The 18,277-nt window shown below is 32.3% G+C and overlaps 1 protein-coding gene across 1 annotated transcript in view; it reads left to right on the plus strand.

Annotated features, from left to right (window-relative positions):
- The window catches only part of LOC134726554 (uncharacterized), a 67,575-nt gene that overhangs the window by 43,518 nt on the left and 5,780 nt on the right, over nt 1-18,277 (plus strand). Inside the window, exons 12-25 of the mRNA XM_063590960.1 lie at nt 863-1,009; nt 2,349-2,457; nt 3,091-3,326; nt 3,737-3,979; nt 5,833-6,292; nt 6,610-6,797; nt 7,253-7,480; nt 8,087-8,257; nt 9,108-9,268; nt 9,830-10,514; nt 11,895-12,027; nt 12,992-13,239; nt 14,042-14,216; nt 15,457-16,665. Of these exons, the coding sequence (XP_063447030.1) occupies nt 863-1,009; nt 2,349-2,457; nt 3,091-3,326; nt 3,737-3,979; nt 5,833-6,292; nt 6,610-6,797; nt 7,253-7,480; nt 8,087-8,257; nt 9,108-9,268; nt 9,830-10,514; nt 11,895-12,027; nt 12,992-13,239; nt 14,042-14,216; nt 15,457-16,665 (4,393 nt within the window). The remainder of the gene's footprint in view (nt 1-862; nt 1,010-2,348; nt 2,458-3,090; nt 3,327-3,736; nt 3,980-5,832; nt 6,293-6,609; nt 6,798-7,252; nt 7,481-8,086; nt 8,258-9,107; nt 9,269-9,829; nt 10,515-11,894; nt 12,028-12,991; nt 13,240-14,041; nt 14,217-15,456; nt 16,666-18,277) is intronic.

Raw genomic sequence — 18,277 nt, forward strand, 5'->3', positions numbered from 1 at the left:
ACGAGAAAACTAACGGTCTTATTTCTATAAAACAAAATAACGAAAAAACAAATATGTAACACATAAACAAACGACAACCAGTGAATTATAGGCTCCTGACTTGGGACAGGCACATACATAAATAATTTGGAGGGGTTAAACATGTTCGCGGGATCCCACCCTCCCCTAACCTGGGACAGGGGTATTACCGTACAATAACGTTCATTTCTAAGAAGTTTTATAAAACATATTTCTGATTGTTTTGACCTGAACAATTTCCTTAAAAACGCTATTGATTGATTGATTGATTTTGTTTGCTAGAAGTAACTGCTGGCGAAGATTTCATCTTAGTCAGCACAAGAAAATTAAAAACACATGAAACAAAAGCTAGTTTAATTGGGATAAAAGGCGGTATATGTGGATTTCCTCAAGAAATAAAGGGTAAACACTATGATTGATACAGTCCTACTACAGACTGTTAAGAATGTTGTTGCAAGGGTTTAGTTAAAATGCATACATCCTTAAAATAGAGAATGGAAATGTGGAATGTATCAAAGAGACATCAACCCGACCATAGAAAAAAAACAGCAGCACAAAGTAACCAACATGTCTTCAATGTAGCGAGAAATTCCCGCACCCGGAGGCGTCCTTCCTTCCATTCCAAATATACGAGACATCCAATTTAACATCCCACTTCATACAAGACAATGCTATGGGTGTACGTGTTTATACTTCTGCACAACCTGTCGGATGACCGACCCATTTAAGCGATGGTTTAATAGTCAGACGGGGAGAGTTCATCGAATTGTTTAAGGCTAGCTAACTCTTTCTTGTTATGTTTTTGTATGCGATAAATATTGATAATGACATTTTTATTTCGAAGAAAACAGACGACATGATTCGTGAAATGGATAAAAGAACTCCAGATGAAAAGGCCAATGTTGGAATGAATTCTGCAGACGCTGGATTTATGGCCAAAACGCTCAAAACTGCCATAAAAAATAAAGCTTTGATGAATGATGAACTATCCGTAAGTTTCTGTTATACATTGTTTTATTCTCCATCTTTTTCAACCTCGCTTATGCTCCTATAAATTCGATATACATTTATAGTCTTTAGGTGTTTTTCTTTGTTTCTGTTTTCTATTTGTTTATTATGGGTTTTAAAAAACTATAAGGCTAATTTCATTCATACGATATTTGATTTTTTCAATCTTAAAAACGTTCATACGAATAGGTATCAAAACATGAAACAACGTTCTGTAATAAATAAAGTAAAACGTCGTTTGACGGCACAAATAACTTGGTTATAGTACAAATTGTTGATATGATATAAATACAATGATATGATGCGTAACAACAATTTGGACATAGCAATGATAATATTTTCGTTTAAAAGGGGCACTAGCTACGAGGTATATTAAAAAAAAAACACCAAAATATGCTATTTTTGTTCAATCATTTAGTCTATGATGGAGACTTGTCTCAATGGCAATCTATTCAAATCTTCTTATTTTCATAAAGAATTGCAGTTCCTTCCAACTATTATGCCAAACAAAATATGAACGATAGTGTAAACAAGTTCAATCCAGTGAGTGTTGCTGGGAACATGTGTTATTCAAAGTGTAAACAAGTACGTGAGGTATGCGTAAAGACGAAGACTTAGTGCTAACAAGGAAGCTATCAAAGCAAAGGTTCTATTTAGAAAAATGACGTTTTCAAAATATAAAGGATTCAACCATACTTTGTTTTACTGCTCTGGGACATTTGTTTCAAAGAGGATTTGGATATTTTGCATTTGTTGTAGCTTTCACCCCGTCTTTAATTCCTTGTTTTTAACATCACTAAATGCCACTTGACGAACTGTTAACCCTTCCAGAGTAACCCAATTTTTCGGTTAGTTTCGTCATACTTACAGTTTATCGCAGATCTGTGTCTAGTGTTTTATCAAACTGTTGTTCACTTTTTATGTTAAGTGTCAAGTCTTTCGTCGACTTTTAACTTGTGAGTGGCTCCTAGACAGTCTTTAACTATGCATAAGTACCTTTTGAATTTTGTCCTTTCTCGTCAAACACGATTACAAAAATAGATAATATGACTGTTCTGACAGAAATTAAAAGATTATGTGATAAAAGGTAAACGCCAGGACATAAATTGACAACACAGTCTACTCATAAGGAGGACATCAATACTATTCGGGGTTTGTTGAAAGGCGTCCGCCTTAAAAATAGCATTGTTAGTATACCAACATGGTACAATAAAGTGAGACCATTGATAAAGACAACAGTTAATTAAGTTGATCAGACTTTGTTTTTGTCTGTATATGATTAACTCAAAAGCTATATCATTTTTCTCCTTTTCTGATTGTAGAAAAATGTAGCAAAAAATGCTTTGAAGACAATACAAAACATTAAGAAAAGAACTAAAATTAAGCCCCTTGTGATGGCAGAAATCTCTAGTACAAGGGGTGCAGCTAAAGGTATGTACAATACAACTGATTAATCTAAAACGCATTTCAAAGTTTTTTATGGATGATTGTAAAAATCCAACTTAAAGCTTTCTTGTAAATCATGTAAATATTCGTTTTTAATTACATGTACGTAGTGCTTTACCCTTCCGGAGCACCTGAGATCACCCCTAGTTTTTGGTGGGGATAGTGTTGTTTATTGTTTAGTTTTCTATATTGTGTCATGTGTACTATTTTTTGTCTGTTTGTCTTCTTTCATTTTTGGCCTTGTCAGCTGATTTTAGATTTATTAGTTTGACTGTCACTTTGATATCTTTCGTCCCTCTTTTAATGACTTATACGATAAGTAAAAGGTCAGAAAATTCCACATAGAAGGATTCGCACAAATCCACTAGTATAGAATTTACTGACCCCATATTCATATTATTAGGTCACTAGAACACTATAAAACTAATGATATCATTACCTTCTTAACTTTCTTTTGAGTAGAAATTCGGTTACAGTCATAAATTTCGTTGTTGTCACTTAAACGTGTTGTATTGCCCCAGTCATAAACATTACCACTATTATTACTGGAAAAGTTTACCACAGTTAAATGAACTATAATTAATTAGTATATAATGAAATCGTGTATTTCTTTTGTAGAAGTAGTTAATGTTTTGGCAGATACTTTGGCATATTGGAAAACAGGTGGATCGGAAAACTTAGAGGAAATACTTACTGTGGAATTTGTTGAAGAGGAATTCAGACAATACTATAGAAAATATCCAGAAAAATATGACGAGGAAATAACAGATGATACACAATTCGACAGTTTTGTTAAAAAATGTTATACCAATAAACAGATTATTTTTGAAAAACAGAAAGAAATGGCGAAATCGGTAACATTATTTCCCCATTGCACTCTATCTTTTTTAAACCTATGCTAAACACAAGTTAAAAGAAAAGCTATGGGGTATCATTCAATGATACAAAAATAGTATAAGCATAGACAAAAAACACAAAAAAAAAGGCATAGCGCGATTATTTTTGCTCTTCACCTCAGTGACCAAATTGAAAATTTAGTGAAATCTCGGACCACATTGCACTTGTATGACTGCCCTCACATTATTTTGAGCAGAATTCTTTGCAAACTGACGGCACAATGGTGTATTGAAGACATGCATTTATATCAATAAATTTAATCTAATAAGGAAATCAATAGTTTTTTTCAACACAAACATTCTAGTCTTTATACCAGCTTTTTAAGGTAAATATATCAAACTGATGCGATTGAATTGTCTCTTCTCAGACAGATGGAGGTGCAGAGGATCTTATAGAATCTGTTAATGACGCATTGGATTCTACTGCAGCTACAACATCGCCAGGAGAAGGAGCGCAATTGATTAATAAAACAGATATCACTTTGAGTGTGGAAAAAGATAGTAAAGATGCTTTCCTTAATAAATCTGTAGTGTACAGGAAAGGAATGTCCTTACAGTTTGACAACAATTCTTTGACAAATGTCACTGAGGGTACTAATATGGATCTTCAGGTAGTTAGTCTCTTTTTGGTATTTGGGGGTTTAAATAACCTATTTTACACTTTCATCAACGTTTTTTGTTAACAAAAGACCTGTTTTTAGCTCACCTGCCCAACAGGGCCAAGTGAGCTTTTTTCGTCACTTGGCGTCCGTCGTCCGTCGTCGTTTACTTTTACAAAAATCTTCTTCTCTAAAACTACCGGGTCAAATTTAACCGAACTTGGCCATAATCATCATTGGGATATCTAGTTTAAAAAATGTGTCCGATGCTAACAATAGAACATAGGGTCAAATAAAGATTTTGGTTTATATCTTTGAAACCAAAGCAAATGTGACGTTGGAAACCTTGTTTACCAGGTCAAGATCTACCCGCCCTGAAATTTTCAGATAAATCGGACAATAAGTTGTTTGGTTCATGCCCCTGAATTGGTAATTTTAAGAAAATTTTGCCACTTTTGGTAATTATCTTGAATATAATTAGAGATACATGTATATATAAACTGTAGTAAATAGCAAAACATGTTCAGGAAAGTAAGATTTTCAAAAAAGTAAAATGACCAAAATAGTAAGTTGACCCCTGAAGGAGTTATCGCCCTTTATAGTAAATGATTTACAATTTTTCGTTGATTTTTTGTGATCTCATACAAAATCTTCTTTTAGATTTAACAAAACTTGTCCACAATCATCAGAAGGGTTTCTAGTTTTAAAAATGTGGTCGATGACCCTGCAAGCTAACCAAGATGGCCGACATGGCAAAAAATAGTACATAGGGTAAAATGCAGTTTTTGGCTCATATCTCTGAAACCGGAGCATAACTACTTACAACCAACTGACTAATTAGAGCAAATATAATGAGATACAATTGTTCGTAATGTCAAAAAATATATCTTCCCTGAAATTTTCAGACCAATCAGGCAACCAGTTCCTACACCTAAATTGGTAATTTTTAGAAAATTGTGTAGCTTTTGGTTATTATCTTCAATATCATTATATATAGAGTTAATCTGTAAACAGCATTACTGTACAGCAAAGTAAGATCTACAAATATGTCAGCATAAACAAAATGGTCAATTGACCCCTTAAGGAGTTATTGCCTTTGCCTTAAGCATTTGTATAGATATAAAGAATGTATGTCTCAACAATCTAGAAAAACATTGTGTACTGCATTAATACAATCCCATCTTGATTGTGAAAGTGCTTGTTGGTATGAAGGCTTATCCAAGAAATTTAAAGACGAGCTTCAGGTTATACAAAATAAAATTGTAATATTTATACTTTATCTTCCTCAGAAAAAAATGAATCACTGTAAAAGAATTTTAGGAATTGGGGTTATTGAATATTTTTAACAGAGTGAAACAACTTCGTCTGAATCATGTATTTAATGTTTTTTACAACAAATGTCAGAAATATTTAAAAGATGGTATTTACAAGAGCTTCATCGAATAGGAATACTAAAACAACTGCTTACAATTTTTTATGTTCCAAATTTAAAAGGTGTAGAACCTTCTTCTTTCTGTTTTAGTGGTATTAAAAACTGGAATTCTTTGCCAGATTTTATAAAAAGTATTCATGGCAATTAAAACAAAAATTAAAATATGAAGTAAAAAAAAACACCTAATGAGTAAACTCAGGTCAATGTTAGATTCAGATTTTATATTTTATAAGATTATTTTTATAGGAATAAGTTATGCTGTGTATCATGGATACTGTCATTGCTGTAAAAAAAACTCATTGGATAATGTTCATTAAGCAAAAGAATTGGTGAACTTTGGAATATATATGTTATTTTATTTTCTTCTTTGTTCGTTTCAAATTTATACATCTGATCAATACAGATGCATTAATTTTCCTTTTTTAATATTCAGGTGACTGTCATGGAAAAGTCTCCGCTCCTTCATGCCGGTGGGGCAAGTCAAGTCAACGGAAAAATTATGAACATTGCTGTGAAAGATGACGAAGGAAAGAAAATTAATGTACAATTGAACATGAAAATAGAAAATCAGGGTGTCACCCATTTCACGGAGTATGCACCATTTTATGACCCGGACGATCCAGATAAAATGATGTATTTCCGGTCAAAGCTCCCAAATGACAATGATGCAGTGGTATTATATATCAAACTGAGTGAGGAAATGATGGCAGAAATAAAACAACGTGATTTATACACCTTATATGCTAAATCCAAATCTCAGCCCTCCTCCACTGATTATGAATACACACAAACTGTCAGTGCAACCGATATGGAAATATTTGGTTTTAAAGTGTTTATAAAGGAGAGAACGTTGAAGAAAGGGGATATTTTTATTGCATTGAAAGCCATGGCAGGTAATATATCACTTACATATTATTTATTAATCAAAAGTCTGAATTGTTAATTTATTTTGTTATAGATCTATAGTTATTAAAATATCATAATATACACAATTTCTAGGGGAAGTATTTTTTACGTAATAATTGATGGGATAATACAGAGTTAGTAATATTTCAGCACGTTCATAGACTACACGATGATACCTTGATATTTGAGATGGCCCACACTATTTGGAAGAACAGAATTTTAAAGTGGACTTGAACATTAATATAAAGGTATCAGCCGTTTATTGCTAGCCTATACATATTAAGACGGTTAATTTACGTTGTAGATGATCAAAACGTAGAATCGCCTGACACAAAAGTAAGGCGTAGGAGGAGTACGCACTCAAATGCCAAGCTTTCATCAGTTTCAAATGCAACTGACCTTGCAACAGTGAATGTAAGTTTAGCTGTAGTGACAACTGGATGCAGAGTTTACGATCCAACTTCAAAATCATGGAAGTCAAACGGTTGCTCTGTAAGTATTTCTATTTCAAACATTAAAGAGTTAGAAAGACAAATATTTGAACTCGTTTTTCTTTAAAAAATTACTTAGTTTATAAATATAAATATACAACAAACAAAGATAGTTTTGAGTATGAATATGATTAAGGTCACTTGTTTATCAATATGAACCGAATAATGAAAGAGCGAAAAACCACAACTATACAAAAGGAATATCTTTTAGATAGTGAATGCCTAACAATACTTCTTTCTCATTCCATACCAATACCCTTGTAAATGTAAATTTTGTTATATTCATACAAAATTGGGTAATTTTTTTCAGGACTATATATAAGTTTTTGTATCGTGGGTGGCTTGGAAACATGGAAGGGTGAGGTTTTTTCGAAAATAGTTATTTAAAAAAATTATGATTCGTTAATAATAGTAATGGTTGAACGGTGTGTTATCAAAATATCATTATGATTGCAGGTTCTTCCATTTTCAACACTGAACGAAACAGTATGTCGTTGTGAGCCTTCGTCTGGTTCTATCTTTTCTCTAGCATTCGCTGCTCCAAACATGATAGATTTCAGTACAGTTTGGTCTAAGTTTGATCCTGCTAATGCTGCCGTGTATGCCACATTGATTGCTTTATTACTATTATACTTTATATTTGTGGTCGTACTGAGAAGATATGACGGAACAGACACAATTAGGGTATGCTATATTGATGAGCACTTTAAGGGAGATAGTTGATAAATGAATGTTATTAAAAGCATTCACAAACTACACATTTGTGAGTTACACATTGAACATTTTATCAAGATCGGATTTCAAATAGGGTTTTTGGCAATGCTCAAGGGGGAGTTGAAGCCCTGTCATTTACAAACCAAACCAATCAAAAATTAACTTCAGTAATAATTCCATTAGTTGTTTAGATTTCTCTCTCTGGTAAACATGTGATGAAAATCATACGGCTATATAGAAAAAGTATTGGCATTCCATTTCAATATTTATAAACATATTTCTAAGTAATGACATGTCCTAAATGAACGTCATTATAACTATAAACAAACTACACATTTGTGAGTAACTCATTGAACATTTTATCCAAATCAGATCTCAAATTAAGTTGTTGGCAATGCTCAACGGCAGTTTTTTGGCAATGTTTTTTAAATAATCTTATATATGAAATGGGTGAGTAATTTGGTACACGTGAAACGCTTATGATCTAAGACTGTAGATGAAATACGTTATAACTAACAAATCAGTAAATCAGTCAATCATATATTGTTTTCAATACTGACTTGTTTAATTTTTCAGAGTATCCCGACATTTTTATGTGACAACCAACAATCTGACGAATACTTTTATATGATTGCTGTTCATACTGGACTGAGACCAGGGTCGGGAACAAAGTCTAATGTCTGTTTTATTTTATCTGGAGATACTGATGATGGTGGTATACGATTGTTAAGCGACGGGGAACGACAAGTAAGATCCTTTAAAAATTGTCAAATGCAATGTGATAGTAGCTGCAAATAATGTTATTTGAAACAAAAGAAGACATTGGATACATGTTGAACATAAATATATGACGGTCTAGTTACTTTTTGTTTTAAATTTTCCTCAACAGATTCACACAATTGAGAAAGGAAAGTGGGAATATGTCAAATGACAACAACCCGACCATAGAACAGACAACAGCCGAAGGCCATCAATAGGTCTTCAATGTAGCGAAAAACTTCCGCACCCAGAGGCGTCCTTCAGGTGGCCCCTTAGAAATTATTAATACTAGTTCAGTGATAATGGACGTTATACTAAATTCCGAATTATACATAATATGGAATAGTCCCTGTCTTCGATTGACTGTATTTGTTTACATAGTGCTTTCCAATTGCACTAAATGATTAAAACTTCATGTTCTGTTTGTCTATTTTGCAAAGGTACAAATGACTTCACGCATATTTCATAGCGGCAAACATTTTCTCTTGATTTATTATCATTGGATTTCATTTTTGTACATGGATATTTTAAACACATCATATCTTACTTTTACTTTAAACCAAATTTTGCTAACCACTATAAACTTACTGTTCATTTAAATGCAGTTGGTAGTTATCTCTGTGCCAAGGCATTGATTAATTGACGGATGACACCCTAGGAGATACAGTCTGTTGCAAAAATATGACACAGATAAAGAAGAGCACACATAAATATACGAAACGCCTTTCTTCAACATTAAGAGTTAAAATAATAAAATGTTATGTTTCAAACACTGAATTTAGATGTTTTGCTATTAACCACTTTAAATCAAGTGGTAAAGATTTACTGAACATTTCAGGGTTTTGAAACCAACAGTGTAGCTTTTTTTATGATGTCAACAAATAAAAGTTTTGGAGATTTGTCCTTTTTAAGAATATGGCATGACAACAGTGGTGACGGCAATACTAATTCATGGTACCTTCATAAAATAGTCGTTACAGACATACATACCGATGCAAGGTAAGCAATATATATGTATGTAGAACACTTATAAATAAAAAAAAACTGTTGGCGTTCCTTGTAATATGTACCTTGTTTAACATTGTTAGTGGCTGTCTCTAAATTTGTTTGTTTTGTTCCAGTTTTTTCTTCATTTTTTGGTGGGGTGGTGGTAACGAATAGAAAGTAGATTGTTGATATTCATTGTGAAATTTATGTACAGGTCAAATTAAGGGTGAGTTGGAATCTTTTATATTGTTTAGACAAATACCTATCACTGAAAATCGTCTAGAGTTGCAGTCCTAATGATGTTTACTTCATATCTTCTGTTACTATTATCAAACAAAATCGTTAGGAAGCAGAATAAATCGAAACAAAGATAATTGACACTATAACTCTTTTAATATCCTGTAACAATTTTTATAATAATTATCTGGTTTTCAAAATATAGTGTGCAGATTGATGGCTCTTGTAGTATTTTAATTTTATTATCACTTTTTATTATTTACGAAAAATTTGCAGGATTTTTATAACTTTCATAGCTGTAGAAGATTACAACTATAATAAGATATTTATTTGCAGATATGTTTTTCATTGTGACAAATGGTTGGCAATGGACATGGATGATGGCTTGATTGACAGAATAATTCCAGTAATAGACAACAAAGAATGCGGTTTTGAAACCGCCTTTTCTCAACAGTCACGGGCAAATGTAACAGAAAATCATTTATGGTTATCATTAGCAATACGACCTCAGAAAAACTCGTTTAGTCGAGTGCAGAGGTTATCAGTTATTCTTATGCTATTGTTTCTTACGATGATAACAAATGCAATGTTTTTCCAGTCAAGCGATGACGATACAGTAACCCCGGATACTGTTCAGATTGGTAGCATGAGATTATCTTTGAAAATTGTTTACGTGTCGTTCATTGGATGCGTGATCACAGTTCCACCAATTGTCTTGGTAACTTATTTGTTCCGAAATACTAGTGCTAAGGTAGTTAAGAAGAAGCAAAAACAAAAGAATACTGATACCAAAGAAGATGACGATAATGACGATGATGCTATTATGACATTGACAACTAAAAAGAAGTTTCCTCATTGGGTTGTATATATCGCGTGGTGTGTTGTAGCCCTTGCTGTTATAGCGTCAGCGTTCTTTCTGTTATTGTACAGCATGCAGTGGGGAAAGGTTAAAGCAGAAGAATGGCTGACTACATTCATCTTGTCATTTATAGAATCTATTTTACTGGTGGATCCATTTAAGGTAATAAGATAAATAAAAAAGGGTGAGATACACACCAATTCAACAACAACCCAACTACATAATAGGCCAAATTACAACTAGGGTTTAACACATAATCATTACTTTAAGACTATCCCGTTAATAACTATCTTAAAGAGCTTTTGAAATGTCTGATATCAACATTAGAGGCCTGCAATAGTATATAACGACTTCTGACAAGTATCCCGGGTTTTTTTTGTTTTTTTTTATTAAAATCAAAATCATTACAGAAATGAAATTAATTTAGAAAAAAACACCAACAATTTAAATTGCTACTAAAAATCTTTTTTCCACTGTGGCATAAGACAAAACAACGCACCAATATAAACATTTGTAGTTAAAGGAGCGGTTTGTTCTTTACTCTTTGCTGAAACAGCCCACTTTTTTTTTGTTACGAAGATTTTGTTATGAGTAAAGATTCAGTAGTATAACTATTTTTTAGACTTGCTACATGTCCCTTCCTAATTATGTTATTTTTTCTTTCAATTTTGTCCTTTTAACAGAGTTACTGTTATAACTAGGAGATTATACTGACAGCCTCCAAGGGCAATTAGTAGACTGGCACTTATCAGTACACATATAAATTAGTAAGAAAGAAATAAAAGAAAGGGAATTGTAACATGTCTACCGTTCGGTATATTGATGATGTACTTTTACTTAATAATAATTCTTAAATTTAATATATCCAAATAAACTTCAAATTAAAGATACTACCGACACAGACAAATCTGCTTCATATTTATACCTTTTTCTCGAAAAGACTACTAATGGTATGTTGAATACCAAAATTTATGACAAATGCAATGATTTTAATTTTCCTATAGTCAACTTTCCATTTCTGTGTAGCAACATCATGGAGTATATGTGTCTCAATTGATACGTTACTCTAGAGTTAGCACACAGTATGTTGATTTTGTTGAACAAGGAATACTGTTTTCTCAAAAGTTGCTAAGACAGGGCTATGAATCAATCAAAAAAAAGGTCATCATTCAAGAAATTTATGGTGGCCAATATGAGCTGATTGGCGTTAATGACAACAGTGTGTCAGAAATCATATCTGATATTCTTCCTCAGTCATAATTACCGTCCATCATTACCGAACTGAACAACGAAATAACACGACGGGTGCCGTATACGGTGCAGGAAATGCTTACCCTTCCGGAACACCTGATGTCACTCCCGGTTTTTAGTGGAGTTCGTGTTGTTTCTTACTTATTATTGATAACAGCTGTTGATGTAAATGTCCTTTGGTTTTTTAGTCTTTGTTTACTCCTTGTTTTTGATTGTTATTGTCTTTAGTGTAAGTTCTTAAAGCATTATCTTTCCATTTTATTCACCAATTACATCTGATTTATATTTTAGGTTATCATTGTTGCTATACTCATTGCGTTTATCATGAAAAAACCGGTAGAAGACGAAAAACTTACAGTTAACCTGGAATCTGTGAAAAGACGGGCCAAAAAATATCAACCATCAGAAAATAAGCAATTTATAGGTAAAAACGTTTAGTCATGGCATTATACAGTCTTGAATCGAAAAGCGAGGTGATTATATTTATATCCGACCATATTGTAAATGCTCGGATACAACAAATTTCTTCTATATATTAAAAAAAATAAGAAGATGTGTGTCTGCCGACGAGACAACTCTCCACCAGAGTCCAAATGACGTTGACCTTAACAACTATAGGTTTCCAACCGCCTTTGCAAATGGGCAAAACAGATACCACATTGTATTCTATAGAAGGATATGATATGAGATGTAAAACAATTCAAAAGCGAAAAACTAACAGACTGATTTATGTACAAAAAAGTAAAAATGATATACATCAACAAACGGCAACCGAGTCAACTACAATAACTTAAATTATTTATACGTGTATTTACTTTATTCTAGAAGTCTAAACTTTGGTTTCGGTGATGTATATATCAGGAAGTCTCGGTTAAACGCTTGAAAGTATTGTTTAAAAATTCAGTCGATGATTATCGATCAATATCACATCAATTAAAGTATTATTAAAGCATACGTAAAAATTTCAGTACAAATCAAGATAAAAATAATAGACAATTACTTTTCTAATTAAAATTCAACACTGAAACGTGTGCTGCCCATTCAAATTTAAAAAGTTAAAAGTAATCTTTCGCAGTTTTACCTAAACAGAATTAACAAATAACTGTTAAAAATAGTTTAAATTTTAACAAAGATTGAATGGAATGATTAGAATTTTAAAAAAAAAGATTTTCACACATTATGCACTGATAAAATTCAATGTATTATCTAGATCACTATTGTCACTGAAACAACAAGTCGATCTAAAGGAAAACAACTCAAAAAGGGGATTTCAATTTACATAATAAATTTAGCACTTTGCAAATTGTTTATTGCCTTACAGCACGAATAATGTACCGCGTGGCATGACAACCTTTGCCTCATAAATTAATATCTCGTCATCCTTTTAGCATTTAGACTAGAGGTAATGGCAAGGGAAGGACCGCCTCCTGCAGAAGTAATGGCAAAAGAAAGAAAATTAATGATGAAACAAAAAGAGGCAAAGCGAGCCTTCATGACGTTAGTCCTACATATATTTTTCGTCTCTGTATTGTTCTGTATGAGCTACATAAATAGAGACCAGAGAGGATATCTGTATAAAGCTCATATTGACAGTCAGTTATACGAGTCTAGTAAATTTCGATATGGATTCTCTAAGGTAAATATAGTTAAATGTAATTATACTTAGAAAAATTCACTTTCTGACTTACCTGAGGTATTGAACATACTAAATTATTGAAGTCGCACGAACTTTTCAAAGCGAAATTTAAAACCTATAAATTATTTTTTCAATTATTTTTTTCTTCTTCGCAAATCAATTCTTCCAATACATACCCACATTCAAATCAGTTTGCATCTCCATATTGCGAGACAAAGCAACAAAAATCTGAATTAGCACATAAGAATAATCTATCTTATTTTGACTCTTGTGGATAGCTGTAATGTTGGTAATCCTACCACATCACCTTGTTATCATCTTTTTTCAAATAAAGAAATTAAATTGGTGTTCAAACACAAAATGAAAAAGAATTCAAATTTAAGAACAAAAGTTATTTTGATTGTAAGTTGGTATGTATTTGAGTCTGGAATATAAAACAATTGACACACAAGTTTCCAACTTCTTCGTGAAATTCTTCAGTGTGCTTTTATTATACTGAAAAGATTACTGCTTATAAAAACATAAATCCATCGAAGAAGTCTCAATTTGTTTTCAGGCTCTGGTAAAAACAAATGTGACTTTATGGGTAAAAATAACAATTTCGTTATTTCAAAACACAGATACGTTTTGTTAAACCTGAGTTTGGCTCAGTGACAGAAAAATTAATAATGACCAAATTAAATCATGGCGTTAGTCTATATGGCTACCTGCAAAACACAGAAGTTATAGTACAGTTTTCATTTTTATGCATCAGTTATGGAACAAAACATTTTTATAAGATCAACTTTTTTTTTTATTTTAGGTTTCATCAAGTGAAGCGTTCTTCAACTGGACAAAGGATACTTTAATTCCTTTGTATTATCCAACATCAGAGTATAATGGTGATGGTCTCAGTGTTGTGGATAAGTTCTTTGTAGGAGACATGGCTAACCTCAGACTTGGTCTTGTTAGACTCAGACAGGTTAAAGTGAAAAAAGGTACTAAGCAGTTATTTTGGCGAGATCATAGAATTTCTGATGAATTGTGCATGCCTTAATTATGTTGTCATACTATCTAATGTGCACAAGCTATTGCGAACAAAGGTATACACATCGCGAACTTAAGACTAAGCAACACAAACCCAACTGTAAGTTGAAGGTGATCTGGTGCGCTCCGAAAGGGTAAGCAGATGCTGAGTCACTAGTGGCACTCGTCATATTTGGGCAGATATTCAAATAGGGTCAACCAATTCGTAAAAACGTCCTTTCTTGGAACCCTTGATTTAATACCTTTCTAGAAAGTTCTTATTCATTTGTTTTGAATATCACATCATCTGGGGAACATAACATCTATATCAGGCGCTGTTTAAATGCTACATAGAAATGGAAAATTCACAATTTTGAAGCTGAAATCATCACTTTTATCGTAAAGTTTTGTTATCAACCGACCATTGTCATAAATTTTTAGATATAAGTCAACACTTAACTGTATCTATTGTATCATCTATTTCAAAGTCGATGGATTAAATGCGTTCAACATAGTCACTGAATTTTGATTCAATCAATGAGATGACATTATTTATAGAACGGATAGCAAATTTGCTGATAATGCTAGCTTTTGTTCGTTGTTCATCAGAATAGTTTAAACATATTTTATTGTTCAAAACAAATGAATAAGACACAAGTTTTATAACTTCAGTCTCCATCAGTATGAATTCAGCCTCATATGATTGAGTGGAAACGTCGTCAAAAAGATAGAGACATTTGGTTCCCATTGGAGTGCCGACTATTAATGTCAAAACACGTCCTCCAAACTTTAAAAATATTTCATCATTCAAAAAGTGAAGTTTTAGAGATTTTTGGTTTTGTTTGAGTCGGATTGATTTTTGATTAAGATTGATTAAATCTTCCCTAAGATAAGATACTTGTATCTACGTTAGAAATTTTCTTTTATATAACAGAGTACGACCAATGTTTTATGAACTATTATACTGTTCTGATTATATTCAAAGTATTTAACGATTTTTTTTATAAATCGAACAGGATACATATTAAAAAGTTAAAAGTTTTAACATACAAGTAGATGTGTAAAGTACTGAGATAAATTAAGGACGAAGCCAAACCTCTAGCGTTTGAACCATTTGAACGGCACAATTTTATCAATATATTGAAAAAAATATCATACAAATCCTAAAATATAGAAACAAGATTCTCAAACAAAATCGGTATTCTATTTCAGCGGAATGTTTCACAAAAAAACTAGTTGCGGGGCATTACTGTGCAAAAAATTATAATGACGAACGAGAGGAAACTGCTGATTTGTGTGATGGATGTCAAACCCCTTTAACAACAGATGCATGGAAATATGTTTCGTCAGAGAAAATATGGGGAATCCCAATAATAGGCATTTATAATACATATGGCGGCGGCGGATATATTCAAAGTTTTAGCAACATTAAGGCAAATACTGAAAACATACTAGACGAACTGTCTACTTTGCATTGGATTGATCGTCAGTCAAGAGCAGTCTTTGTTGAGTTTGCACTGTATAATGCAAACATTAACAACATATGTTACTCGATATTTTTGGCAGAATTTCCTGAAACAGGAGGTGCCTTTAATTGGGTTGATACACAGTGCTTTAGGCCAACATTGATCACAAGTGCAACAGGTGCATTTAATTTATTACTTAGTATTTTCTTCCTCATTATGGTAATTGGTAGAACGGTTACAATGATAAAAGGCATGAGAAGAGAAAAATTGAAATATCTCATGAATTTTTGGAATATCTTGGATATTTTAATTGTGATTTTAAGTATAATCGGAGTAGGTCTCTGGGTGGCAAAATTTATTTTTACAAAGAAGGCATTGGGACTGTATGCTGATAATAAGGATGTTTTTATTAATTTCCAACACATAGTTATATGGGAATATGCATACAACGTTCTTCTGGGATTCTTGTGTTTCTTTTCAACATTACGTGTTGCAAGTGCTCTGGGATATAATAAAAGGATAACTGAGATTGCGTATGTACTGAAGTATGGGGCGTCAGAAATATCTGGTTTTGGTCTGCAATTTTTCATCATATTTTCTGCCTTTGTTATGTTTGGTTATTTGATATTTGGCATTGCTCTTCATGAATTTCGGAATCTATTTGTAAGTTTTGGAAGTCTTCTTAATACAATAATTGGACGAAATACACTAGGTAAAATGCAGCAGGCTGTTCCTATTTTTGCAGAGGTATACTTCTTTATATATGTCTTTTTTGTGGTATTCACTTTGCTGACGATGTTTGCCGCCATTCTTAATAACTCAATAATACATGTAAGAAGTAGCAACAAGAATGTCCAAGGAGAAGTTGGAATCACAGATATTCTAAAAGGCACATTCACAGATATGCTTGGTTTAGTTGGAATTCATATAAAGAGAAAAGGAAAAAACAAATCCGGTATGTAATTGTGTTAACTATAATAGATGTATGGATATAGATATAGTAGATTCGCACATTATAACGGCTTATTCTTTTCTAGATTTTATGTTTCATGTTTTTAAATAATAAGCATTAAGTTTACGAGTAAAGATGACAGTTGTTCAAATTCTTAATAATAAGAAGTTGAGAGCGAATTTTTGTGTGTAATTGTTCTTTCAAACATTTTGAATGATTATGATTTCTTTTAAATATATACATTTTGTCTTTCACGGTCTTACAATTTGCTGATACCTTTCTTTTGGCAGGGCGCAAGGTCGTGTTTTTCTCTTGACTGTAAACGACGTCTTTAATCTAAATTAATGTGCACTGATTGGTACTTTAGTGTTCTATATATTTTATTATTAGTTAACTCAATTTGATATTTGAATTATGCCTCACGTTATGCATTCAATTACAATTGATAACATTTTTTTTACATAAGCCAATCTGTAAAGATTTATGATATTTTTTTATGATTTACAAAATACAACTTCTTGGCGTCTTTTTTCAGAATAAAGTTACAGGTTTGCACATTATCTAACAATCGCTTGATTAGAAAATTAAAAAAAATGATCTGACATAACAGTCTGTAAGACTACAAAAATGTTCATCAATTTTTAAAAGATTCAGTAAAAAGAAGCAAGTTGTTGGTTTTGGAATAGCTTTCAGTAGCATAGAGAACTCTAAGATATGTATACTTTGTGTTTTTGTGGTTTTTTAGTGGTATGTGTGGTGTCTTATTGTAAACTTCTTTTTCATGTGGTTTTTAGTGGAAAGTCGTTTCTTTGACAATAATGCCACATTTTCTTTTTTTTTATAAGTGTATCGATCTGATGAGTAAGGACCTATTCCATTTTTTTTCTTCATATGTTTGTTCTTGTATTCTTCTTCTACATCACTGTCACAGATTAGGTGAGAAGGGGATGTCGCTTAAAGTTGATTATTCCATGTCATTTGGTCTCTGGTGTAGAGCTGACTTAATACAGTATCCAAAACACAATTACCGGACAGAGCAACATTAACACCCATAGTTGTTATCAAATAGTCCGTTTCTATGTATGCTGGCTTTTGTTTTGGTTGCAGTTATCAAATAGTCCGTTTCTATGTATGTTGGTGTTTGTTTTTGTTGAAGTTATTAAATAGTCCGTTTCTATGTACGTTGGCGTTGGTTTTTGTTGCACTTATTAAATATTCCCTTTCTATGTATGTTGGCGCTTGTTATTGTTGCAGGTATCAAATATTCCGTTTCTATGTATGTTGGTGTTTGTTTTTGTTGCAGTTATCAAATAGTACATTTTATGTATGATGACGTTTGCTTTTGATGCAGTTATCAAATCGTTCGTTTATTTGTATGTTTGTTCGTGTTTGTTTTTGTTGCAATTCATTGTTTCTGTTTCTATGTTGAGTTCCTCTTATAGTACATTTTTCCCCTCAATTTTAGTTTGAAACCCATAACTTATTTTAACCTTATCGTTTTATGACTATTGAACAGTATCGTTGCATTTGTCTACAATCCCATATTAAAACTGATATGTTTCTTTAAAATATGTCTGCTGTAAATACATCTGAAATCCATGATTTCCCTTAAGGT

Source organism: Mytilus trossulus, chromosome 7 (assembly GCF_036588685.1).
Source record: "Mytilus trossulus isolate FHL-02 chromosome 7, PNRI_Mtr1.1.1.hap1, whole genome shotgun sequence".
Taxonomy (NCBI): domain Eukaryota; kingdom Metazoa; phylum Mollusca; class Bivalvia; order Mytilida; family Mytilidae; genus Mytilus; species Mytilus trossulus.